The sequence below is a fragment of the Microtus pennsylvanicus genome, chromosome 12 (assembly GCF_037038515.1).
Source record: "Microtus pennsylvanicus isolate mMicPen1 chromosome 12, mMicPen1.hap1, whole genome shotgun sequence".
Classification (NCBI taxonomy): Eukaryota; Metazoa; Chordata; class Mammalia; order Rodentia; family Cricetidae; genus Microtus; species Microtus pennsylvanicus.
In genome coordinates, this window is record NC_134590.1 from 58,989,993 (window position 1) to 59,017,949 (window position 27,957).

At 46.7% G+C, this 27,957-nt stretch overlaps 1 protein-coding gene across 2 annotated transcripts in view; it reads right to left on the reverse strand.

The window, feature by feature from the left end:
- The window catches only part of Stx18 (syntaxin 18), a 102,526-nt gene that overhangs the window by 1,934 nt on the left and 72,635 nt on the right, over window positions 1-27,957 (reverse strand). The window contains exons 6-10 of one of the 2 annotated variants that reach the window (XM_075943709.1): window positions 14,841-14,953; window positions 10,078-10,166; window positions 3,531-3,589; window positions 2,385-2,454; window positions 338-418 (exon numbers count right to left, since the gene is read on the reverse strand). In XM_075943709.1, coding sequence (XP_075799824.1) covers window positions 338-418; window positions 2,385-2,454; window positions 3,531-3,589; window positions 10,078-10,166; window positions 14,841-14,953 — 412 coding nt within the window. Of the gene's footprint in view, window positions 1-337; window positions 419-2,384; window positions 2,455-3,530; window positions 3,590-10,077; window positions 10,167-14,840; window positions 15,003-20,493; window positions 20,513-27,957 lie in introns of both variants that reach the window. The other variant, XM_075943710.1, reaches the window with a different exon arrangement.

The window sequence follows — 27,957 nt, forward strand, 5'->3', positions numbered from 1 at the left end:
AGTTTCAGAGGGCCAGATGCCCTCTAGACAGTTTCTGGGCTCTTGCCCTCAGTGGGCTTATCCTTGTCTTCGGATTGTCTTGGCCCAACTTGGATGTTCTCCCACCTATACTGTTCTTACAGGGCCAGGAACTACTTTCTCTTGAGAATGAGCTGAAAGTAAGCCAGCAGGTCTTCTGAATACATGCTCTTAGGCTGGCCCTGACCATACACCATGGCTACAGCTGCAGGATGGGCCCTGAGCTTTACACAGTGCTCTTGGACAGCCTCACCTGTGAGACTCGGCTGCTGAAACACAGTGATGTGCCAAATCAGACCCGAGAGCCCCAGGTACCCACCTCTCGGATGTCTTCATTGCCTTCCTTGATGTTTTCCGTTGCCCCCACAACTAACTGGTGAATGTTGTCGATCTCAGTTTCCTATGGAAAGTGTCAGATAAACCCAGTCATCTCCTCCCAACCAAGAAGTTATCCTCCTGCAAGTAGTTGCTGCCATGTTTCCAGTTCTAGAGGCTGTGCATATACAGCCTTGGAATGCTCACCTGACAGGTAGGTACCACCCAACTCAAAGAAGAAGGGAAACTCATGGCTCAGAAATGTTTACGAGCTTATAGGAGGCCACACAGTGTGAGTGGCAGGACTAGAATAAGGCTTTTGTCGGGCCATAGAGCCTGCACTGTCTGCTACCTATCACCTCTCAGGTGTCACCTGTCAAGTGACAAGGACAAACATGATCTGCTGATTCTGGACTGGCCACTCCCACCAAGCATTCCATTTATTCTTCATAAGGTCTAGAAGTCAGCTTCGAAATGGTCCAGACTTTGAAACACACTAGCCACCCAAACAACATGGTTCAACACACTGCTAATGGGGTAAGAGTTAAATATACGAATTGTTGGTGACAAATGCCACGGACAGATACTAAGAGAACATGGAAGTGGGGCTGCTGGTCCTGGCTCATGAGACCATGCTATAGGAGACCCTACCACACTGCCTTTGATTTCCCTGCTGAGGGAGGTGTGCCCTAATGTGGGATTTTAGGGAGCCCTGCCTGATGAAATGCTGCAGAATGGAAAGCAGGCTTCAACCACCCAGTTCCTAGCAGTGACATTACTGGAGTGCACATGGACCAGGACACATGGATAGTGACGCCCTGGTGGAGAATATCAGATCAGGAGCTGAGAGGTTTGCCATAAACAGCCCCTAACATGGAAGTCCAAGAGGCCCTTGGCTGGATTCTAGAGGGGCAGCAACCCCCTAAAGCACATCACCTCCCCTGGGGCAGCTCTCTTGTCTCAGTGGGGCTGTTTGCCCGGCCTCTGGTGCAGTGACTGCTGTGGCAGCTGGCCTCTCTTGGTAGTCGGCTGGGTACATGCGGCCGTGTCACTGGAGTACCATGTAGAGGACGTATTCTAGTGGCATGTACTTCCTGGCTTGGTTAGAGTCCCATCACAAGGCCTGGCGTAGGCCAGGTAGGTCAGTGGTCCTATTTGTTGGTTCTGAGAGTGAGGCAGGGCTCACCAGCTCTACTTCAGACAGGGAACAGGGCTTAGGAAATGGCTACAGCACACAGGGTAGAGTGTCCAGATTGAAGCCTGGTCACCCTGCAACATCCTGGGTGTTTGATCCAAGGTGAGCTCTTCTCGCAGCAAGATGCTAGGCCGGGAGGAGATTGCTTTGATGGCTTCCTGTGTGATGCAGCTGACGCTATCAAGCCGAGGTGTCTGCACAAAGCCTGTCTCCAGGCTTCATGACCTCCACACACATGGCTTGGGTAGATGGATCTATAAGAAACCTGTGAAGAGTCCTTAGCTTCCACTTCATGCATGTGCATGTTGACTCAACTCTGTTGTGAGGTTCAGGCATTGCATTGTGAGTGAGCCAGCAGCCCAGAGACAGAGAGAGCTGTTCTCCCCAAAGTCTTCTACAGTCCATGGGCACTAAAGTCCTAAGGTCGCCTGGAGCAGCCCTACCACCATCAGACTGTGTCCCCAAGGCAGCATGGGCTGGCTAAGAGACTATCTAATTTCTGGAGCACTGTGGACCAAAAGCTGCTCTCCATTATACACTTGTGGGGCAGCAGCCCTCAGTTTCTTCCCTTTCTACAGATGGGGAGCAATGGTGTGGAGGGGCTCCTGATTCCCAGCCCTGGACTGCACCCTCCTACCCACCAGATACCCTAGCTTACAGGGGCTACTGTGCTCTAATCAGGGTCCCCATACAGAGCCCTCAGCCTTACCACAGTTGCTGTGAGGTGATAGGAAACTTTACCTGGCACTCCTGAGTGGTTTGGCTGCCTAACAAAACATGGTGCTGCCTAATCTGCACCACTCGTGCTTCTGTCTGAGCCAAAACTCAAAACTGCTGGGCCTCTGGGTCTTTTTACCTGTTGCAAAACTTTTTCGGTGAATATCTCTTGGAGTCTGGAAATTTCAACAACTTTCCCTTCAATTTGCCTTCAAAAAAGAATAGAAAAGGTGACATGTTAGTTATTAACTCCTGGTAATCTAAGAGGAATGGTCCACATTCCTGAAGTTCTCACCATCAAGGTGAGAACAAAAGAAGACGGGCAGCCACTCCAGATGGGGAGAGGAACTGGGCAGATACAGTAAGTCCTCGGCATAGCCTAGTTACTGTGTGATGCATGGTGGAGAATCAAAAGGCGCTGTCACTTGGAAAGCCCATCTGCAAAAAGGGACATTTCCCTCTCAAGTCAGCTCCCTGTGACCAAAAAATGCTCCAGTTCAGTCTGTGATCATCCCACCTGGTTTAGCAACTAAGCGCTTGCCCAACTTGAAACACTGGGTGAGCCCTTTTCCTGCTTCCTGTAGCTTGGAGCACCCTGGGTGGGCTGGGCTGTGCGGGCCAAAAGTGGACATTGGCTCAGCTGAAACTAACTGCTCCCGCACAGCTGGCTATAAGTCAGTGGGAGGAGAAAGGCACACAAATGGGGATGGCACACAGGAGACGGGAAGGACCAATTATCCACAACAAGGTGGGTAGGGATGGGGGAGCTAGGCTAAGAGGGAGGCCTTGGACACCTTTGGGACAAAATACCCCTGGGGCTGTCCAAGGGGAGTAGCCCTGACCCAAGTAAGTCCCCAGGCTGGGAGGGGCTGCACAGTGAATGGGATGGAGCTGTACAAAGATCCAGCAGGTGCTTCCAGAGCACTGCAACACTCCTGTGGGACAAAGGCCTGAATGAGTTTCCTGGAGCCTCCAGATGTGTGAGCCTGGTCCCCTGGAAGCAGACACTACTGGAGCAAGCACCTGCCGCAAGGCCCTACTGCATTTCACAGCCACTCCACCCAAGCAGCCCTGTGCTGTGGGTGTGGTCCCACTTTGGGGTGATCTGTCTTTAGCAACTACTCTTTCTGCATATTGCAGCACCCATAAGCCTGCTGTTGTAGCCAGTCTCCCACAGGTCGAGCCAGCCCTGCCCAGTTACATATGGGTGCTTGGATGTAAAGCGAATAGAAAAAGCCCCCAGTATCTGAAAAAGCAGTCATCAAGTCATTAGCTACATACACACCTCACTTCATCAAATAAGCTGTTCATTTCACCAATGAGTCGCTGGTTTTCTTGTTCAAACTGCAAAGAAACACATATACTCAGAATGACATCAAATGGAGCTCAAGAAAGGGGCTATATGGAATGAAACCTTTGACCTTCCACCCACCTTCTAAGGATCACAGCCCAATCCTATTGGCTAGCACAGGGCATTTCAGGAAGATTCTCTGAAAAATACCACACTCTATGAAAGAAAAATGCTAGCCTGCACAAAGACCAAGCGTGTTGCGGTGGTTGGCAGAGTTTCTCCCTCCCAAGTCTGGACTTAGGAACAGCTGATTCTAGCTGCTGGACAGAGGAAGCTGGCTCAGCAGTTCCCAGACACCTTTTCTATAGGAGCCAACTGCTGCCACCTATCTCTAGGGCAACATTTTTAGACAGAAAACTTGGTATGAGGAAGACTGTGAGGCAGAGGCTGGCAGGCTTCTTGGCCTGTGACAGTGACGGTCTTGTGAACCTTGAGAGTCTGATGTGATCAGTAGCACTAGGGCTGCATCCTGGCTAGAGGTTTGCAGAATATTCTCAGAATAAGCCCCAAGTCTACTCCATACTGACCTGTCCTAAAATGTTTTCTGTAAAGTCCATATCCTGGATGTCCCCGACCAGAAGACTCTGAAAAAACCCCTCAGGCTACATGGCTGCCAGCATTGAGCTGTTCTCTCTGCCCATGACATCAATGAAACGTTTCCCTGTTGGCCTTGCCTGGGCTGGCAGCAGAGTACATGTTCTCTGAGAGCCAGGCACTTCCCACCCGTGATGGCACCTCTGTCACTTCTAAAGGGTGCAAGTGCAAGTCACATTTCCCATCTCTTCTCACTGGCTGGGGACAACAGCACAGGCACCATGTTAAGGCCTGGCCCCAGAGAAGATGGGAGCACTTTCTCTGGCGTTCCCCTGGTGCAGTGTCACTGTGACATTTCTTAACTTGTTCAGGAACCAGCTTCTCTCAAGGGACAGAGCCACCTTTCTTCTGTAGCCCCTGAGCCCTGCACAAGCCTGGCTGCTCATCAGAACACAGAGGCCTCACTCTACCCTAGAACTACGAGAGAGACAAGACGGCGAGGCTTCAGGAGGGCAGATGGGCGGGGCAGTTCCCAGCAGGACGCTTGAGCAGAGCAGGCTGCCTTGTGCACTGTGGTGTCAGCGCTGCTAATGGCTCTTCTCATTTGGCTTCAAAGAGACTAAGAGAATGAAACCTTCACTTCTGAGTCAGAAAGTATCAGCTGTCGACTGTCTGCTCAGCAGTGACTTAGGAGAGCAGTTATTTCTGAGAATGTGGAATTACTTTAGTTGTAGGTACTAATTTACCTGCACTAATCCCCTTAGGGGTGCATAGGCTTTTTTTCCAGGAAGGCATTTTATTCTCCCCCCCCCCCATGATAAAATATAGTTCTGCTCTTTTAAATCTTGTCCTTAGTTACTTTGAAACTGTTCCTAAACACAATTACCTATGAGTCTAGGTGACTTATTATTGGAATGTTGCCTGGTTTTGTTTCTGGTTTCCTCCCACCCAGGCACAAGGTGTAGCTTTTGGTTCTGGTTTCCCTGCGCCCAGGGGTTCAGTATGCCACCTCAGAAACGGCCAGCCTCTCAGGAAAGGGTGAAGAGAGTGCTGATAGTGGCGGGAGCTCCGGTGGAGAGCAGCCTCTACTACAGGTCAGGTCAGATGAAAAAAGAGTTAATAAAAACAAATAAACAGACAAAACCCCCAAACCCTGTTCCCCTAAGCCAGTGCTTCTCAACCTTTCTAATGCTGTGACCCTTTAATACAGTGCCTCATGTTGTGGTGATCCCCAACCATAAAATTATTTTCATTGCTACTTCATAACTGTAATTTTGCTACTGTTAGGATCATAATGTAAACATCTGTGTTTTCCAATGGTCTTAGGCGACCCCTGTGAAAGAGTTATTCAACCCCCAAAAGGTTGTGACTCACAGGTTGAGGACCACTTCCTTAATAAGTGCAAGGTCAACACTTACTAAAGTCTAACAGGGTCCAGCCGTGAATGTTCAATGGCACTGGTTTCAGGGCGGTTTTCTGAATGGCAAGCCTGCCCCAAGAGATGGGTGGCAGGGCAGTTGGTCATATAGCCCGTGGGTATAGAAACCAGGTGTGAAGCCTCAGGAAAATAACCATGGTTAGGTGGCCCTAGCTAGTCAACCTCTTCTCAATGGCCATCAGTTTCTTTGTGGACAGCTGTGAGCCTTACCCTTCCCTGACCCTGAGGTGTAAAGTCACAGGTGGAACCCCAGCTCCTTCACCTGTGAAGCTGTATGCCTTTGGGCAGGTGAGTAATCTAATCACTCTCCTTTGGCCTCTGTCACCAAAATGGGAACAAAAAGACTTAGGTCATTAGAACACTATGCTGTCTACATGAGTACTCTCTGGGAGACAGATTCCAGACAGGTAGAGTGAGTGGTGAGATATCTACAGGTCCCTTTCTTCTGTCTGACCTCAGATTCAACAGGGCAACTGTGGCTCTTGGCCGTTTCACTGTCAGGCTCTGGAAAATTCACAGATAGTACACTCTAGGGTTAATCTAGCTGTGTGGTCATACTGCTTCCTCACGTAAGTAAGGACTGGGCCAGGCACAGGGGCTGAACCAAAGTCCTGGTCTCTGTGGTCAGCATCACAGCAGGGTATCTAGATGCCCAGAGATGCAATATGGCCATAGTCTAAGGGATACTTAAAACTTAGTATGCTATGTTTGGATATGAATTCTCTCCTGAAAAGGCTCATGGATGAAGAGTTGGTTTCCAGCTGGCACATCCAGCCATGAGAGGTTATTATTAAGGCTTTGGTGCAGTTGCTGAATTATTCAATGACTGATTCAGGATGATGAAGGATATAGCTGAGGCTGGGTCCAGCTGGCAGAAGTAAGTCATTAGGGGCATGTCCTTGGGGCGGCTGTCAGATGAGCACCTCTTACCCACCATGCCCTTCCCAGACATGCCACGATGCTGTTTCACCACAGGCCCAGAGCAAACGGAGCCACTGACCACACCAGCACCCTGTGAAACCATGCACTCGGGTGGAACTTTCCTGTCCTGAGCAGCTGATCTCAGGTATTTGTCCCTGTGAAGGATGGCTGACATGCAGCAGCATCTTTTCCTCTTAGGCTCATATGTACTCCATGCCCGCTCACAACTCTGTGTACCTGAGAATCTTCCTCCCTTCACCTCACAAGTGTTGAGATAAGAGGTGTACCCCACCACCCCTGCTTTATCAACATCACCCTAAGGATCTAGGGCTTGAGATTCAGGTGACCCTGAACAGGTGTCTATGGCTAATCACACAGTGGAGCCTGCAATACTCCCTCCTGGATGAGAGTAAGCAACACAACACAGGTGGAAGTGCTCAGGGCAGCCATGACGGAAGCACAGTGTGCTAAGCAATAGCAATAACCCCCTTGGCCATTGCACTCCGTTACTGGACAGCTAGACCTTCCAGTTACACTTTGTTTAAAAGACAAATCCATTTGCAATATCTTATAGATAATCTACCCCTCTTTGCTAAGTTTTACAAAGAAAGTCACTACTGCCAAGGCCCCTGAGTAGAAAAATAAGAATAAGGCCCAATGAAGTATTCCCATCTCAAATCATCCAGAGAAGTGAGGGCTTAGGACCAAGACTCTCCCAACAACACCTATGTTCTAGATGCCGGAACTATGCTGGGCCACAGTACGAAAGCTATGCCAGCTGGCTGCCTAGGTTCCACGAACTGCTTCGGGCACCTGCTACAGACACATTTCATACAGATTTAAGAAAGAGGTCACATTCACAACTTTCAAAGTTACTTCAATGAACACATCAATAAAGGTGACTTTACTTGAATAGAATGAATGAGGCACATAAAAGTAAAGTGGGCTCTAAAAGGGAGCATGTCCTTGATGTCTGACTAGAAAACAACCGAGTCTCACTCAGCCGGCCATATAACCTCTGCTAACTCAAGGCACCGCCCACCTGTACCATGACTCGCACCTGGAGACTGACTGTACATAAACATCCTGTAGCATTCTGCAACACCTAGCAGCCATTTCTTTGGCTAAAAGAATGAATGAAATTGCCATTATAGGCCTTAACTCATTTTTGACCCCCGAGGGAAAGTTCCAAAACTGATTCTGAACTATGACCACAATTTGCTAAAGTACCTTCCAATGTAAAACCAACAATAAAGTATTCTTTCCCATTGTTTTTGGGGTGTTTGGTTTTTTAATTTGAGTTAGTAAGACTTGACAACATGACACTCAGCAATTAATCCCAGTAAGAACGTCATTTGCTGAACATTAAGTCGCCTGTTAAGAGTTCATGACATCCTCTGTCCTCCCTGGCTGTGAGAGCTGAGTGGCTCTCAATTGTGACTTCCCACAGTTCGGCAGGGCATCCATTCTAACCAGCTTGAGGTCCATTGAGACTCATTTGCTTCCCAAGTTATGCAGGTAATTAGTAAGAGGAGGAGGACTCACAGCTGACTGCCTGGTCCTAGTGTCCCTGTTCTCCACCGCAGAAGGACTGTGCCATCGGATGGCAGACACCCAGTGTCTGCTTCCTCAGGCCTACCTTCCATATGCCTGCAAAGGTTAACCGACCTTTGGGGCTCATCACTGCTCCAGGAGAAAAGCAGAGTCCTCTGGCAAACCCTGTGAGTATTCTGGCCATCTCCTTTATGAAGAATGGTGGACATAAAAGAGTGAGGTCCAGCGCAAATTTACACTCTGCTTACACTCAACAAAAGAGTCTTTCTCAATGAAGAGACTGAGCAGTACGCATTATTGTCTCTAGCAAATCTGCAACATTTGGGGAAGTATAACTCATTATTTTCACTAAATTATTGAAATATAATTTTTAAAATATAAAAATTATTTTGTATAAACCAATAACAAATGACATGTTTTTAAGATACTTCTGTCACTATTAGTTGTCAGAGGGAATGCAATCCAATTGTGTTGAAACTCATTTGTTGGTTTCTACATCTCAGCCTGCTTCTAATGCAGCATCCCCAGGGAACACTCATGGCTCTGTCTTGTTCCCGTACACAGTGTTTCTTGAGGACCTCTTCTAAGCCCTAAGATGCCTCTAGACTAAGCCCCAGACACTATGACAGCTCACACCTTCTGCCATGTCCACAGCACTTCCCAGCTGTCTGACACCTCCTGTTCCCCAATGCTCAGCTCCATGTCCACCCTTGTCCTGACTGCTCACGTCAGAGCCCTCCCAAGTGTCTGGTCCTCTCACATTTGTCCTTCTAGGGCTAGCTCTTTATCATCAGCTCCTGGAGGCAGCCACTGCTGTCACTGAGAGCAGTGAGAGGACAAGGAGAGTCCAGATGAAGGTAGGGGTGGACCACAGTCAGCTGGGGGTCCACAGTCCTTGCTTTTGCCTTGAGGCTCACTGGGCTCCTGGCACGTTGGTTTTCACCTGTTTGTGCTACTTTCTGGAAAGAAAACTTTCTGTTGTAGCCTTTGTTTCAGGCAAGGAGAAGCAGGGAATCTGAAGAATAAGAAGCTCTGAGCCTGACATCTAGGCTGGGCAGCTGATGCTGAGAAAGACAGACATGTGGACAGGCTTGTACCACTCACACGAACCCATCAGTCACTCACCCACTTAGCAGCACTCCTGATCACTGGCCTGGGCCTAAGGACACTGTGACAGTGAGACAGGACACTGCTCACATGGTGCTAGCACAGCAGAAAAGGCACAGAATAAAGTAGAATACGGGGCTGGCTGGGGTCAGAGAGGACTCCAGGAGGCTACCCTGGAGACATGATAGGAGTTAGAAAGGAGTGAGGAGGAGAGGCCTTTGGGGGAAAATAGCCAGCATCACAAATGGCTTCCTGAAAGGCTGAGGGCTACGCCAAAGCAGAGCCCATCCTCACAAGACAGGAGGCTTCTGTTTTGCTCCTTCTATCTCCAGAGGCTGGACCCCAGCTCACTCTTCCCAGCAGGGGCTTGCTGGGAAGGCCTCTCTTGCTCTTTGCCAAAGGCAGGAGGAGGTGGTGAATACTGCAGGCCTGAAGAAGATCCAGGGAGATGAGTCCTAAAATGCTCACTGTTAATGGCTGCACAGCCAGGAAGCTGCCATTTGGAAGGCCCTCACCAAAGCTCTGTCCCCTGGAACCACTGAGATCTCAACACAGGGGACAGGCCACCAGGAGGAGGTGGTCACTGTCCTGATGGTTGCTTCCGCCATCCTTCAGTTATCACTCAACTGTATTAACACCACCTTTACAAATATAAAAGGCTCATTTCATTTAATCCGGATGCCTATATATTGCTGGTGAAGACAGTTAGCAAGGCCATCCAAGCTAACTTCTGCTTTACTATGCTACTGTGAAGTGAAGTCATGAAAATCCTAACGGGAAGTAGGATATTAAGTGGGTAAGTATATATAAAATGTATTTATATTTTTAAAGCCCAGTATGAAATCAGGGCAGGAGCATCTGCACAACCTCCCACTCACTGAAGGTCTTACTTAGGTCAGGCAGTTGAAAGGAAGCAGTTAGCATTACCATCTGTATCTCCTCTGGAGACAGCTCATCTTCACCCCTGCCATCGCCCCAGGTTCCCAGTTCAGGCTGTGCTTCGGCCAAAGGCTTTTCTGTTAAGAAACAAAACAGTAAAGTGGACAAAGATAGGAGGCCAGCTATTCCTTCCAAATAGGCGGATGAAGAAACAGGCACATGAAGACATCAGAAGGAGTGGGGTTCTGCAGCATGGTCCATACTGTACAGTTAGCTAACATCAGCAGCAGCTCCATGTTCCCGCCCACACAGTATGAAGTCTTCCTCTAGGACAGCCACATATCCTAGAACATGAACATTTTAATCTAGACAGCCTTTTGTTCACAACGAGGCAAGCACACAATGGCCTCTCAATAGCACAGGTGCCTAGACCAATGGGTACAGCCTGCACACTGTAGTAGGGTTGGCTGATGGGAGGTAAGGACTGCTCAGTGGAGACCTGGACACATCTGTGTGTCTCCGTGTCCCTGGGCTCCATCACTGCTTTGCCAGGGACTCAAATGCTGTATCTTTTCCCTTTCTCCCCAGCCCCAATAAATTTCCTGTTGAGCTTAGCCCTGTGGGTGGTGAGAGTTCAGGAGTCCTGACTGGGAAAAGCAATCACAACAGCAGCAATCAAGAGTAGGCAGATCAGGCCCACCCTGGGTGACAGGCATGGCTACTGTTAGAAATGCATCTTCCCCAACAGTCACCTACACAGTGCAGGTGACACAGAGTTACAGACAAGGAAAAACACATCCGTATCACAAAGCATCCCCAGGCAGAATGGCACTGTTCCGAGGCAACACCCAGAGCATGTGAGCCATGTGCTTTCACCCATCCCCACACCCCTGTGACTTCTATCTTCTACTTGGCTTCACTTTTGGTCCCTATTTCAGATTTTTCTTCCCTTTCCCCTTTGAATAAAAAAACCAATCAGAAACATAAGCCCCATAATAATGGATCCAAGTATGAATTAGCTGCATCAGGATGGAGAAGTTCTGTACTTTACAGGCAGCTCACTGTACACCCCCTGAAGCCCTCCTGACCTGGGCCTCGGGACTCAGCCTGAAGTTTAGTGCTCACAGCATGCTGTGCCGACCTGTCAGATCCTGCCGCCCCACCTGCACCCCAGCCTTCCATGGTCTGGCTCCAGGCAGCCTCTCAACCACTTTTCCTACAGCTCCCCGAAGGTCTTTAGTGACTGCACTCCACATGGGCCTCCATGATTTCTGACCTCCTGAGTGTTTTCTTGCTCTAACTGTTCCTTCACCCTAGAAGTTTCTAAGATTCTTTTTGGGGGGGGGTTGTGGTGGTGGTGCTGTTGACTCACTTGCTCAGGGTTACCCCTTCTTGAAGTCCCCAGGACCCTCTGTCCCTACTTCTGCTTTTCCTAGGACACTACTTACTCCCTCCCAGGAATCGGAATCCTCTCTGGCAACAGTTAGCTTTGCAGGGCCAGGAACAATGACTCGCTTGAGAAATATATCTGAACACCCAGAAACCAAGACGGGCAAACAACAGAGATGTCAAGAGCACAGCCTTGCCAGGCAGAATGTCTAAAGAAAAGGCCTTAATGCTGGGGGTGGCAGGTCAACCGGGAGTAGAGGTGTGAACCTGCTAGTAACTAAATGAGCAAGTGCCAAATGGCAGAGGGAGTACGACAGACAAGAGACCAGCTCTTGCCTAGAACTGTGCCACCTTGTTCTGTGCCAGAACATGCTTGTTTAAGTGGCATCTCAGGTTTCAAAAGGAAATAAATACTCAAAGACAAAGTAAGCAAAGGACACATGCACATGGGCCAGACTTGAAAAGTCGCCCACAGAAAACCCAGCAGATGTCCACACACAGGAAGAAGCACTCCCTATTGCCATGGAGGAAAGGCAGACGCACAGCTCGGGAAGCAGAGCATCTGGTGGTTGGGGAAGATTTTTCCCGTCAACACTAAGGCCAGGATGGGAAGAAGGTCCTACTCAGGAAATCAGATAGCACATCAAAGTTGGATGCAGGCCTCTCCCTAGCAGCCTAGCCTGCTTCTCTCTGACATCTCTTAAGAGGTGCGCTCAGGCCATGGTTCCAAGCTGCCGATTCCCAGGATCCCTCAAGTTCCTAGCCCTAAGCTCTCCCTGCCCACTCCAACATCAATGCTATTTCCACCTGCACACCCAGCAGGCACCTCCGGCCCAATCATGTAGGTCAGTATGTGAGTCCCTTCCCCCACCTCAGGCAGCAATGCCCCTCCCACCAGTTCTTCAGCCTCAAGTGCTCCCATCCCACACACTCACAGTTGCTACACCTAACACAATGTGACCCAAGCACTCCTCACTCTGCTCTATGTGAGTTCGGGTGCATATGTGGGGGTGGTCCCTGGCAGCAGATGTCTTGTGTCCAGCCTACCAGCTTTCACACCACTTCTCAGCTGTTTCTGCGCTTTTCAGATGTAAGCTATACCATGGGACACTCAGGCTTTGGAATGCCCAGTTTACTATGCTGGGGTCCAACTCTACCTCAGTGTGTTGGCTGTATGGGTATGCCTCCCCATTTCCCCCACCCCATCCCCAGACCAGGTTGCCTTTCTCATGCTGCCCTTCTGGAGGTGTGAGGTGCCTTGTGGCTGTCATGTGCTCTCATCACTGGTGATGCTGGGTCCTCTTAAAGTGCTTATTTGTCATGGGTAGATGTTCCTTTAAGAGACTGACATTCATTCCACGTTTTTATAGATTTTGCATTTGTGTGTTTCTCATGTTAATTTATTTTTGGTTTTTCAAGACAGGGTTTCTCTGTGTAACAGGCCTGACTGTCCTGGAACTTGCTTTGTAGACTAGGCTGGCCTTGAACTCACAGAGATCCACCTGCCTCTGCCTCCAGAGTGCTGGGATTACAGGAGTGTGCCACCACTGCCCAGATTTTTCTTTATTTTTAAAAATCTACTTGTTTGTTTGCTTGCCTGTTTGTTTTCTAAAGGCGCACAGAAAGAAAGGAAATAGTGTTGGGTGGGCGAGCAGAAGTTGGGAGGAGTTGGGGGAAGGGAAACCATGATTAGCATATATTGGATGAGAAAGTTTTTTCTTGTGTCCATCCACGTGTGGTACAGTGTAAATGGTTTTCCACTCTGCAGGCTGTCTTTGCACTTGCTTGGTGGCCTCCTTTTGAAAAATTAACCCCAGTAACTAGCACTGGTATCTCCCACATATCAGCAGGCAGAGCGATGTTCAGTGAGCATGGGAGTGAGTGCTGGGGCCCAGATGCTTCCACATCACATGGTCTTTGTCTCTACAATCTTCTGTGGACTTATGTGGACTCTAAGGTAGAGCACTAGAACACTGATCTCGTCACACTCACACACACCAAAACAGAAGGGTACGGGTACATGGACGGACCTTGCTCATTTCCCTATGGGTCTAAAGAGCAGCCATTTCCACTCACTAGGACATCCCTAACACCCAGCCCAAGGCCTGGCATAACATGCCATGTAGGCTTGAGGTCAGCAGTGAGGTCATCTTCCCATGAGACATCCTCTAAGCCCTCAGCTGGCACTGTTTTTCCGCTGTTCTCACCAGCCTGCATAGGAGTTATTGAGTGGGTGAATGATTGAATTTGGATGCTGTGTCCAGCTTTAGTAAATTTAGTTATGATGCCCCTGTCTTGTCTTCTAAGAAGTTGTGCCCCTGGGATTATGGGGAAGCCCGGGGCAGGCACAGGAGAGATGCAGAACCCCTGCCTGCTAGACCACATGAGCTACCAGCCAGGAATAGGCTGAAGCTGTGCAAAGAGAGCCACCCACGTGGAGGGCTGCCGTGCTTCCTCAGTGCTGGGCTTTGAGCTCCTATAGAACCTCTCTGAATCTTGGCTTCCTCACCTGCAAAACACAACAGTGCACACCTCCAAAGACCCAGTAAGAGTCTGGCCTGTGATCAGTCAGCACATGTGGCACAACAAAGAGCTCCAAAAGTGCTATTCTCATTGCACAAAGGACCTCTGGCATCCTCCAGGCTGGTGAACCATGGTGCATATGAGACACTTCTGATACCCAGGGAATCATGAGATAGAGGCGGGCTTGAAAGTCAAACCCACACACCAGTGAACCTTGGACCCACCACTTATGAGCTTTCACCTCTGACAAGACAGGCTCTGAGCCTGTCAAAGTCTTCTCAATAAAAGAGACTCATGATACTCCAGTGCTGCGGTGAGGCAAAGCCATGCAGAGCCATAGACATGGCAAAGGAGACATTCAGGCCTTGTGGCTTCAGTGAACCGCTAGGCAGTGAAACCAGCTTGCTTGTTAGCTGTACGCAGGGATGCATCCCTACCTACTCAGAAGCACGTGGACTGCACACATAATGAAGCAGCCTGTGCCATTCAGACTTGAAGGAGACTCCGCATTTCTTGGGCATGAACTGTCAGGGACATTACTGTATCTGTGATGACAAGAGACACAAACCCATACTTGCATCATGTCTAGCTGTGGAGGCCCATGAGAAACTATGCTCCACCCTGGGGCAGTGCGGCTGGCTGCTGCCAGTGCAGACTTCCCTGTTTAGCAGACAGCCGGGATAGTGCCTCCTCAATCTCCAGATGGTGCAAAGGAGAGCACCCTCCCCAGGTCCAGGTGAACGTGTGACTCAGACTGAGCACTGCTACTCTATGTTTCTTTTGCTTTGGGCAGCTATGCTCACACCACGGTCAGGAACTGGTGCCTCTCCCTGCTTTGTATTCCTGCCAACAGGCCAGAAGGAAGAAGTGCAGAGCAAAACCTTTACCCTGACTCATACCTGGCAACTCTTCGGCAGCAGGCTTTTCTTCAGAGTCTTGGGAAGCATTCTGTGAGGCTTTCTCAGACGGGGGTTCTTTCCTCTTTGTATTTGGCTCAGGTTCCAGCTTAGATCTAAATACAAATACTTAGCAGTTATTTTACCTCCAAAACAAATTCCTTTCTGACAAGAGAAAGGGTCATGAGTGTCTTGCGCTAATTTGCTCTGATCTCTCTACTGGGGCCCAGGAATCACACAGACACTTCATATCTTACTGTAAGGTACAATGCTGATGGTACACTGCCTTCTGCATTTCAGCCACAGCATGGTGCCTAGCATCTACACACGCTGAGGCTGTCCTAGAGACACCACACCAGGAAGTGGAGGTACAGTAATCCAGTAATTTTACAGTAATGCAAAAGTGTTATCAAAGACACATGCATGGGACACACACACACAAAACCACACACACGTGCGTGCACATGCATGAGCGCACACACATGCACGTACTATCATGAAATAGTTTAGCTATGAAAGTATAAGTCTTTAACAGCTTGTTGAGCCAGGAAGCTTTCTTCCCACCCTTTCACACACCACTCTGTCCCTACTCACAGGGGCGTATTCATCTCTGCTACATAGAGATCTTCTTGGACTTTCTTTTTACATTTTGTTTATTTTTCATTAGTGTACATGCACATGAGTGTCTGCAGGCACACAGTGCACATGTTGAGGTCAGAAGACAACTTCTGTAAGTTAAGTCTTCTCTCTCCACTTTGTTGAGGCAGGATCCCCTCTCATTTCTCTGGGAGCGTCAGGTGATTTTGTCTCCACCTCCCATCTCACCGCAGGAGTACCGAGACTACAGAAGTGTGCTAGAGCATCTGTTGTTTGCTTGCTTGTTTCGGTTTTAAACATGGGTTCAAAGGCTCAAAGTCAGGTTATTATAGGCTTGTGCAGAAACTGCTTTAACCTGATACGCCATCTTGTTGAACTGTGCATGTGTGTGCATTCACCCATATGTGCATGCATAGAGGCCGGAGGTCAATATTGGGAGTTTCCCTCTAGAACTCTCCACCTTATTTTTATTGTTGCTATCTTGCTCTCATTAGATAGCTCTGTCTGTCCTGGAACTCACTATGTAGACCAGGCTGGCCTCAAACTCTGAGATCTACCTATCTCTGCCTCCTGAGTGCTGGGATTAAAGGTGTGTGCCACCATACCTGGCTTCCACTTATTATTTGAGACACGGTCTCACACTAAACTGTTCACTGTTTCATCTAAACTGGCTGGCCAGTGAACCCCAGGAACTACCTGTCTGCTTCCAGTTCTGGTATAGGTTATAGGTGAGCACTGCCATGCCTAGATTGTACATAGGTGCTGGGGATCTGAACTCAGGTCCTTATACTTGTGCAGCAAGCACTTCACCCCCAAGCCATCTGTCCAGGCCCCAGCTTACATAGCAAGTACTCTCCTGCTCTTCCTTAGAATGGGTCTGTGTTTCTGTGGGTTGTGTATGCTGCTTAGCTGGACCAGTGCCTACATGCAGTGTCTGTTGTGATCTGCAAAGAGGTCCTCTAAAGGCCTCTGTTGAGGTCCAGTGGATGGCTTTACTGAATGAAGCTTTAGGAGGTAGAGTTAGTGTAAAAAAGGTCATTGGGGACATGTCCTTGATGTGGCCAATGGGCTCCTGGCCCTTTTATTTTCTTTGTTTTTCAACTGTGTTGCCATGAAGCAAACAGGGTCCCTTTGCCATGTGCTCCTGTCATGTACTGTGGCACTAGGGCCAAGTAATCACAAGCTGAGACCTCTAAAATCATGACCCCAGCAAACTTTCTTCTTCTGACTCTTCTTTGTATTTTATCTTAATTTTTGGAGCCAGGGTCTCACTATGTAGTCCTGGCAGTTTGGAACTTGCTATGGGACCAGGGTGGCCTTGAACTCACAGAGACTTGCCTGCTTCTGTCACCTAAGTGTTCAGATTAAAGGTAGGCACCATCATGACTGACCTCTTTTTAAGTTGACTGTCATGGGTATTTTGTCAGAGTGATGGGAATTGAGCTAACACAGTGACCCATAAAAACATGTTGAATGAATCAATGTTTTATAAACACGAGTAAATAGCTAACAGAGGACAAACACTTTCTAAAATACTGTGCTTTAGGGCCAAGCAGACTCGACTCTATGTTTGACTGTAATGCCAGCACACAGGAAACATGCAGAAGGATTGCTGCCAGGAGTTTTATGAGAAGCTAAGTAACAATGTGCAGACAAAAGATCAATCTTCTTAAAAGAATCAATCAATCACCAAAATAAAATAAGAGGCATCATAATAGCTCTACTAAAACCTATATAAACATTACAGGCAGGGTGCTGAAAGGATCCATGGCACAGGCCATGCTGTTAGCGAGCCAGACAGTAAGTAAAAGTATAAATTCAACTCGTGCTGGCTGGATCTGGTTTAAACATACCACTTAGTGTTTGCCAAGCACCTATGATGTACCAAGTATTTCTCTAAGCACCTTATGAGGATAAATATAGACAAATTTATCCAACTCCAAAACATCTCTCTAAGACAATACTAGTATTAAATATGTTAATTGACTTTCTTAAAAAAAATAAAGAATGAAACTGAGGCCACATAGTAGCTAGGTTGAGACAAGACCTTCAGGTCCCAGTTCCAGAACCCATGTTGTGTTAACTCCATGAAGAAAGTCTCTTTAATTAGCACTAAGAGAATAAGGGCTATGCCACTCAGATCACATCCAGACTAGACAAAGCATGTGTGTGTGTGTGTGGGGGGGGGAGGACGACACACAACTGTCCGCAGCAGAGACCTCACAAAGGCCTTATATCAGGACACAAAAAAACCCTGCACAAATTAACAAAAGACAAATGATTTAATTACACAGTGTGAAGGATTTGAATAGATATTCTTGGAGAAGTATAGAAATCATCTCTAAACACAAGAACAGGTGATTAATGAGTGAGATGATCCTGTACAGCCACAGGAAGAGTTAAATACATCTGATCCACACTATATCCTGGGGAGAACGAGAATAAATCAAAACCTCACATAGCTGAATGGTGTGTAAAATGCTGTTATCACTGTGGAAAACTTAGAACAGTTTCTTATTAAATCTAAGAGTGTCTTCACTATCATAGAGCAAACTCACTTTGAGGCGCTTACCAAAGAGAAAGGAAAAGGTATATCTCATGAAACTGGCAAGTAGTCACAACACACATAAAAAAAAACAAAACAAAAACAAACCCATACCAACCAACATGAGAGTAGGTAAGGCAATGGTGTGTGCTCACAAAACACAATACTACTCAGCCACAGAGAGCAATCACAAACACTGCAGCACAGATGATCTTTTAAAATGTGTTAAGAAGAGAGTTTGGGGCACAGTGCTCATTGAGCATGCCTAAGGCCCAGGGCTTGATCCCAGTACTGCGAAATAAACTCAAAAAAAGAAACCTTTTTAGAAACAAACAGGGTTTAGTCTTATTTAGCATTAGTGTATTGATATAATTATAAAATAAAATACTGCTTAATATTTTGGATCAAATTAGTTTTGGAATTTAGTAATTGAATAGCGTGATACATTTTACAATTTTCAAACTAGCCTGAAAAAGAGATACCCATCAATGAGAATTTTTAATATTTTCCTCTGGATAGTAAATGACAAGTATCTTGACATTTCTTGATCTCATTTCTCATCTGTAAAACAGGGGCTACCAGAGAGTTCTCATGTTGTCACCATTTCCACTGGGATGCTTAAGTAGCAGAGTCAACAGCACACAACCAAAGTGGCAGATGGTCTGTGGCACAACTTACTGCTGCAGTGCCATGGGTGGGGCATCATGGCCTCACAGAGAAGCTCCTAAGACAGAGCCTTCCTCCTTGCAGAGACAGAATCCTCAGAGAAGCAACTGTGGGGCAGGACAGTATCCAGCTCAGAGTTCAGCAGATATAACCTATCATGATAGGGAGGCATTGCAAGCAGCTCATGGCTGTGATAGTGGGGATATGAGGTTGTGGATTGCATCCCTGTGGCAATTGTGAGCAAAGAGACTGATGGAAGCCAAGGCTGGCCTGTAACTCCTAAGGTCTGCCCACCAGCTAGGCCTCATCTCCTAAAGGTTCCATAGCCTCCCGAATTCTACTGCAAAGACTAAACAACAGCATCAGAGCTATAAAATGCAAATATTTTTGGAATTCTTTCAAGAACCAGAGTATGGAATCCTGGGAACTTCACAGGGTGGCAATCACTCAAGATCTTGACAGAGAGTCAGACTTTGGCAGACACAAGGACAGATAGGACATTCCAGGCATAGGGACCAAGAGCTTGTCATTTATCTTCAGGGAATTATCATAGCTGGCCACTTGTAATGGATAATCCTGTGGACTTGCTCCCCTAGCCACGTAGGAGGTTCCCATTGCCCCTCTCCTCATTTTCAGTCTAGGTGGTGTGACAAGAGTGAGCTGGTATTCTGTGTTTTAAATTTTATTGTATAACAATCACACACAGAGAAGTTTGAAGTCTGAAGATTCCCTCAGTGAGTAAGTTCCAGCCTGATACCCTTCACCTCTGAATATTTAACATATTCCCTAAAGGCAGAGTGCCTTGATGTAACCATCACAATCAGAAAAGGCACAGCCATCTCTCAGTCCTACTGATTCCTCAGAATATTCCATTTTGACCAACAACAGCCTGTACAAGGGTCCAAGTCAGAATCCTGCATCATGTTGCCTGCTAATGCTTTTTAAAAATCTGTTCGGAATGCTTTCTTCATACTCTTCCAGTTCCATGTGCTTGATACACAATACTCTGCCAGTCACTCCAACCATGCCTCTGAACTTAAGCCTGGCTCCCTGTGGCTGAAGCCTGGTGATGCGCTGGCAGAGATCACAGAAGCACCACTGCTCTTCTGGGGCATTTGCCAGCATGTGCATGGCTCATCTTGACTGACGTGGTGGCTATGGCTCCTCAAAAGAAGCAAGGGGAAACACTTGACATTATAATTCTTCCAGACTTTCATTTGTTCATGAGTTTACTCCTGTCCAGATGGATCCTGACGCCCTCTTTCATGCAGTGGACTACAACCTACCACTGTCCTTTAGTTTTCACTGACTTAGTGTAGCCAGCAGAAACCCCTCAGCTAGCCACTGTGACCTTCAACACACCCTACCATTCTGTGAGTCCTTGGCTCATTTCACACTTTTCTTTATCCAGCCTAGGAATAGGCCATTTCTCCAGGAAGCCTGGTACCTAGAACCTAGAAGCGGTACTTAGAAACCAAGATGTGTGTGTGTGTGTGTGTGTGTGTGCGTGTGTGTCACACATTGTGCATGGTCACACAACAACACTGGGCTTCCAGACTGAGCTATAGAAACTGAACACTGTGACACACTGTATCTTTCATTCTAACCCTATCACAAGGTCTAAGCATCCTGGCCTGTTCTCTCTCTCATACAGTGGAAAACTGGCTTGCTGCACCTTCTCTATCAGCTGTTGCATCACTCGTGTAGCCGACACCCTCAGTTCCAGCACCGCTTCTCCTCCTAGAGAGGATATACCCATCCTTTCATGCCTCTCACTGCCTCTCTGACAGCTGCCCTCCCTGACACCCTACCCTGGACAGCAGGGCTCCTCCCCAGCACAGCACTCACCTTTACCCCTCCCCATCTCCTCATCTCAGGACTGCTTGGTTCAGGAAGGGGACGGGCTGCACTGCCTCTTGACTGAACATTTCATTTAATGCCCATCACCCTCATGTCTGGAGTGTGGCAGTGCCAGTTTTCAGTGTAAAATAAATAAAGGGCTGCAGAGAAGCAGACAGAGACAAAGATGAACGCTTTTTAAGGTGATAAAAACAGATTCTAATCATACACAGAATGTCTACTGAAATCCTCCGGGAAATTACAAATTAGGCAGCTAAAGGTAACCTAAGGGGGATAAAAGCAATTTTTAAGAAAGTCACTACAAAGATCAGTTTATCCCCTGATTTACTTCACATAGTTCTCAAAGTGAAGGCCAAGTCCTGCCTGTGATCAACACAGGTGCTACATCTGTTTCCAGGTCCCTGACTTTGAAAAGCCTTTGGGATTTTATTTGAAATTGTAAAGAACAAGAGAGAAAGAGACAGATTTCTTGGTTTTGCAGGAAAAAAAACCATGGAAGCACGCTTTGCAAACACAGAGGAAGGCCGCTCTGGGATGCTCTGTTTGTTGTTCCCAACACAGAGGACAGAGCGTGCATACCACAGTGCCCTACTCCAAAGCAGCATTTGAGTTACAGAAGCTTCTGAGGCACAGGGACAGTGGAGTCAGCTGACTCTACCTAAAGCCACTTCCTCCATTAGGCAGTCACTCACCTAACAGGTATTTACAGGGCATCTACCACTTACTAGGGAAGGTGTTTTTTGTTTTTTTTTTAAGTAAGTGTTCCTCACAGCATGGCCCACAGACTAGTACCAGGTTCCATACTGCTCATTACAGACCTGCCACATGTTCAGTACACAATGAGGAGCAAGAATGCAGCACTCAGGCAGTGCCTTTGTCTCACTGAACGTGAGAGAGAGTAGCTTGGTGTCATCAGACCACTGAGGCAGGCCACCTGAGGCACAGCTCTGACCTTGTTATGCACAGGAGACTAACACTGGCAGCGAAAGGGGACTTCCTCTTGCCTACGCCAGATCTCTACTTTACTTTTCTTTTTTCTTTTTCTTTTTTTTTTTGAGACAGGGTTTCTCTAGCTTTGGAGCCTGTCCTGGAGCTAGCTCTTGTAGACCAGACTGGCCTTGCGCTCACAGAGATCCGCCAGCCCTGTCTCCCAAGTGCTGGGATTAAAGGCGTGCACTACCACTGCCTTGCTTTGGCCACTTCAGTTCTAATCACCCAGAATACCAGAGATCTGAGGAGAAAAAGAAGAAAAAAAAAGTAGGATCAATATAATAAAATTGGAATCTACAGACTCAATGCAATTCCCATCAAAATCTCAGCACAATTCTTCACAGACCTTGAAATAACAATATTCAACTTCATATGAAAACAACAACAACAACAAAATCCCAGGATAGCCAAAACAATCCTTTACAAAACTCAAGTGCAAATAGATCAAAGACCTCAACATAAAACCAACCACACTGAACCTCATAGAAGAGAGAGTGGGAAGTACACTTGAACGTATAGGCACAGGAGATCACTTCCTAAATATAACCCCAGCAGCACAGACACTGAGAGAAGCTTCTGTAAGGCAAAAGACACGGTCAACAAGACAAAACGACAGCCTACAGAATGGGAAAAGATCTTCACCAACCCCACATCTTACAGAGGGCTGATCTCCAAAATATACAAAGAACTCAAGAAACTAGACATCAAAAGAACAAATAATCCAATAAAAACAATGGAGTACAGACCTAAACAGAGAACTCTCAACAGATGGATCTCAAATGGCTGAAAGACACTTAAGAAAATGTTCAACATCCTTAGTCATCAGAGAAATGCAAATTAAAACAACTCTGAGATTCCATCATTTTTTTATTGATTTTTATTGATCTCTACATTTTTCTCTGCTCCCTTTCCTGTCTCTCCCCTCCCCCTTCAACCCTCTCCCAAGGTCCCCATCCTCCCAATCTTCTCAGGAGATCTTGTCTTTTTCTACTTCCCATGTAGATTAGATCTATGTAAGTGTTTCTTAGTGTCCTCATTGTTGTCTAAATTCTCTGGGATTGTAGTTTTTAGGCTGGTTTTCTTTATGTTTAAAAACCACCTATGAGTGAGTACATGTGATAATTGTCTTTCTCTGTCTGGGTTACTTCACTCAAAATAATGTTTTCTAGCCCCATCCATTTTCCTGCAAAATTCAAGATGTCATTATTTTTTTCTGCTGTGTAGTACTCCATTGTGTAAATGTAACACATTTTCCTTTTTTTTTTAAATGAATTTTTGTTTTTTTGTTTTTCGAGACAAGGTTTCTCTGTGGTTTTGGAGCCTGTCCTGAAACTAGCTCTTGTCGACCAGGCTGGTCTTGAACTCACAGAGATCCGCCTGCCTCTGCCTCCCGAGTGCTGGGATTAAAGGCGTGCGCCACCACCACCCTACATTTTCCTTATCCATTCTTTGGTTGAGGGGCATTTAGGTTGTTTCCAGGTTCTGGCTATGACAAACAAAGCTGCTATGAACATAGTTGAGCACATGTCCTTCTGGCACGATTGAGCATCCTTTGGCTATATACCCAAAAGTGGTATTACTGAGTCTTGAGGAAGGTTGTTTCCCAATTTTCTTAGAAACTGACATACTGATTTCCAAAGTGGCTCTACCAGCTTGCATTCCCACCAGCAATAAACAAGTGTTCCCTTTCCCCCACAGTCTCTCCAGCATAAGTTGTCATCAGTGTTTTTGATCTTGGCCATTCTTACAGGTGTAAGATGGAATCTCAGGGTTGTTTTGATTTGTATTTCTCTGATTGCTAAAGATATTGAACATTAAAAAAAAAAAGGATGTTGAACATTTCCTTAAGTGTCTTTCAGCCATTTTAGATTCCTCTGTTGAGAGTTCTCCGTTTAAGTCTGTACTCCACTTTTTGTTTAACCAGATTATGTGTTCTTTTGGTGATCAATTTTTTGAGTTCTTTGTATATTTTGGAGATTAGACTTCTGTCTGATGTAGAATTAGTGAAGATCTTTTCCTATTCTGTAGGCTGTCGTTTTATCTTGTTGACCATGTCCTTTGCCTTACAGAAGCTTTTCAGTTTCAGGAAGTCCATTTATTAATTATTTCTCTCAGTGTATGTGCTGCTGGCATTCTATTTAGGAAGTGGTTCCCTGTGCCAATGCGTTCAAGTGTACTTCCCACTTTCTCATCTATAAGGTTCAGTGTGGCTGGCTTTATGTTGAGGTCTTTGATTCATTTGGACTTGAGTTTTGTGCATGGGGATAGATAGGGGTCCATTTTCATTCTTCTACATGTTGATACCCAGTTATGCCAGCACCACTTGTTAAATATGCATCCCACTGGTTCTCTTGTCTGTCCTTATGTCACTACCAGGCTGTTTTCAGTACTGTAGCTCTGTAGTCGAGTTTGAAGTCAGGGATTGTGATGCCTCCAGAAGTTCTTTTATTGTACAGGATTGTTTAGGCTATCCTGGGTCTTTTTTGCTTTTCCATATGAAGTTGAGTACCATTCTTTTGAGGTCTGTGAAGAATTTTGCTGGGTATTGCACTGAATCTGTCTGAGATACCATCTTACACCTGTCAGAACGGCTAAGATCAAAAACACTGATGATAGCTTATGCTGGAGAGGATACAGAGTAAGAGGAACACTCCTCCATTACTGGTGGGATGATGTGGGAGTGATTTCTTATTAATAAAGAAACTGCCTAGACCCATTTGATAGGCCAACCCTTAGGTAGGCGGATAAAACAGAATAGAATGCTGGGAGAAAGAAGCTGAATCAGGAGTCGCCATGATTCTCCCACTCCAGACAGACGCAGGTTAAGATCATTCCTGGTAAGCCAGCTTGTGGGCTACACAGATTATAAGAAATGGGCTAGTCCAGGTGCGAGAGTTAGCTGAGAAAAGGCTAGATATAATGGGCCAAGTGGTGTTTAAAAGAATACAGTTTCCGTGTAATTATTTTGGGTAAAACTAGCCGTGCGGGCGGCTGGGTAGCAGGACACAGCCCCCCCCCCTTGCTCCTTAATTCAACAGTGGGCATGCAAACTTATACAGCCACTTTGGAAATCAGTATGTCAGTTTCTCAGAAAACTGGGAATCAATCTACCTCAAGACCTAGCAATACCACTCTTGGGCATATACCCAAAGGATTCACACTCAGACCACAAGGACATTTGTTCAATTATGTTCATAGCAGCATTATTCGTAATAGCCAGAACCTGGAAGCAACCTTGATGCCCATCAACTGAAGAATGGATAAAGAAGATGTGGGTACATTTACACAATGGAGTACTACTCAGCAATAAAAAACAAGTATATATTGAAATTTACAGGCAATGGATGGAGCTAGAAAAAAATCATCCTAAGTGAGGTAACCCAGACCCAGAAAACAAACATGGAATGTACTCACTCATACGTGGATGTTAGACATAAAGCAAAGGATAACCAGGCTACAGTTCACAACCCCAGAGAAGCTGAGAAATCAGGAGGACCCTAAGAGAGACATACATGGAGCCCCCTAGGAATGAGAAATAGACAAGATCTCCCAAATAAAATGGAAGCATGGGGGGTAGAGGGAGGGTAGGAGAGGAGGGGGAGAGGAGAAGGGGAGAGGGAAGAAGAACATGAGGGATTGACTGATGGCTGACTTGGGAGAAGGACAGAGAGGGAGAGCAAGTAAAGTGGTATCTCGATAGAGGGGCCATTATGGGGTTAGCAAGAAACCTGTCACTAGGGAAATTCCCAGGAATCTAGCAAGGATGACCCCAGCTAAGAAGTGGAGAGGGTTCCTGAACTGTCCTGTAATCAGATTGATGACTACCTTAATTGTCACCATAGAACCTTCATCCACTAACTTATGGAAGCAGATGCAGAGATCCACAGCTAAGCACTGCCCGAGTTCCTAGAGTTCAGTCAGAGAGGCAGGAGTGATATGAACAAATGGGTCAAGACCATGATGCAGAAATCTATAGAAACAGCTGACCCGAGCTAGTGGGAGCTCACTGGCTCTGGACTGACAGTTGGGGAACCTGCAAAGGACTGAACTAGGTCCTCTGAATGTGGGTGACAGTTGTATGGCTTGAGCAGTTTGTAGGGCCACTGGAAGTGGGACAAGTATTTATTCCTAGTGTATGAACTGGTTTTCTGGAACCCATTCCCTATGAAGGGATACTTTGCTCAGTCTAGAAACGAAGGGGGAGGGGAGACCTTGGTCTTCCCTCAACATGATGTGACAGACTTTGTTGACTTCCCATGGGAGAACTCACCCTCTCTGAGGAGTGAATGGGGGTTGGGTGGGGGAAGGTGGGAGCAGCTGGAAGAGGGGAGGAAGAGGGAACTGGGGTCGGTATGTAAAATAAAAAAGGATTTTTTAAAAAATATAAAGTCCTCTGGGAATATATAATAGGGCCACTTGTGCCAATGCTCATCCAATATAGGCCCACATATTTCTAGTTTGTAAGCTGTTACTCTGTAACTCTATGATGTCTCCTTCAATCAGGAACGCATGGAAGAGCATCTACTTTGTAGCAGGCTCCTATCAGTGCAGTGATCAGAAAGTCAGAATAAAAGGTTCCCATCTCCAAACTTGTAGTCTTGTAGGAAAATAGCAGAGAGATGGGATGCCCCAGGGAGTTATCCCACTCTGGCTTGAGGCAACATGCAACAGGTCCTACTGTCAGCTCAGAAAGCAAAATGCCACCAGGGTAGATGAAAACAGGTACCTTTAATGATGGCACTATCATTTGCAGACAACATAGTCACTGTAGGAAAGAGCAGAGCTGTCAGCTGGAAATACTTCTGGCTTAAAAATACTTTCGGCAGTTTGAAATAAGAGCCCTTTGGTCCGGTAGACGGATGTGACATCTCCACTCTACAAGAACAAAAGCTACCACATAATCCCATCTGCATTCTTAAGACTTTACAGTGAGCAAGCTGCACCTTAACAAGAATGGTTTCCTTCACCAGATAAGCGAGATAGTGACAGCAGTGCCACAGAACACGAGCAGCTGGACTTCTCAAACAAACTTCTTAATGACAGCCATCAGCAACCCAAACAGAACATTGGCTAGAAACAACCCACCAATGACAACTGTGCACACTCTACCCACTGGCCTCCCCAAAGGACGGGCTGAGGTGTTTGAGGAGACTTAAGTCAATGGTGGCTGCATGAGTGTGTGTGCTGCACCTGGCTGTGAACAACACATGGGAAACCTACTATGGAGACAGAACACTGCTGGCAACAGCTGGAACATTTCATAAGTCAGGTGACGTTTGATTTGGGCTGGAAAGATGAGTACGACTTTGTCCACCAGATAGACAGAGAAGACTATGTGAAAGGTTCTATGGATGAAGAATTCAGCAAGAATTGGGCATTAGAAAAGCAAAGCTCCTTTAGGACAAAGTCACACATAGGCTTGGCAGAGCAGATGTCACTGGGGACTGATTTAGAAACAAAAGCTATGATACAGTCACTATAGCCTTGAATTTGCCATATTTGGCCTTTGTGAGACCTATGCATAAGGGAGACATATGATTAAGGATAAAATTATAAGTATGCTTTAAATGTAAAAACGAAGAAAGACCAGAAGAAGTCAGGGTGGCCAACACAAGCCTGTAGTTCCACAGTCTTACCATCTGGGAGGCCGAGGCAGTATGATCAGAAGTCAAGGCCTGCCCGAGAGGTACAAGCCTAAGAGGAGAGAACTGGGCCACACTGAAGAGTTAGTCATTCCAAGGTTTCCAAGGCCTTCTGTTCAGGGTAATAATGGAGAACAGCGATCTGGCAGCTGACTGATGCTGTACAATTCCCATCTGACTAACATCAGAGGGAACTTCTGCTTAGAAGCAAGGCTGAGGCGCTGTGTGCTGGGGCCTATTCGTGTCTCTCCCTGTGATAGTGCAGCAGACATGCCTGTCTCTCCTGGGGACTGTGAGAGCCAATGACCAGTCTCCTTACAATAGTGACAGCTAATCATACAACACCAGAGTCAGACCTGCTCCCCTGAGTCCTCCCAGGGAAAACTGGCAGTCACCATGCCAAAATGGGTATTGGAGTGGGAGTAGGGTTTGGTGTACATGGCATATTGAATATATTATGTCATATTGTCAGCAATATAGGGGAGCGCTGGTCAATGTGAAAACCCCTTTGCAGAAAAACTTTCAGAGAAGGAAGTATGGGGGCCAGAGACCAAAGTCAAACAGCTCATAGGGTTATGAAGAAATGGGGTGGGAAGTTGGGTGGGTGGCACATACCTGTAACTCCCTCACTCTGAATCCTGAAGCAGAAAAAATATAGGTTCATGGCCAGTTTAGGTTGCATGATGACTTTGAGGCCAGCATGGACCTCACAACCAGACTGTCTCTCTACTACTCCCAACAAAGCGAAAAAGAAATTAGGAATTGCTCAACCAGTCCAGCTGCTATGAAATTGTGGGGTCATGTGAGTTTAAATCCTGCT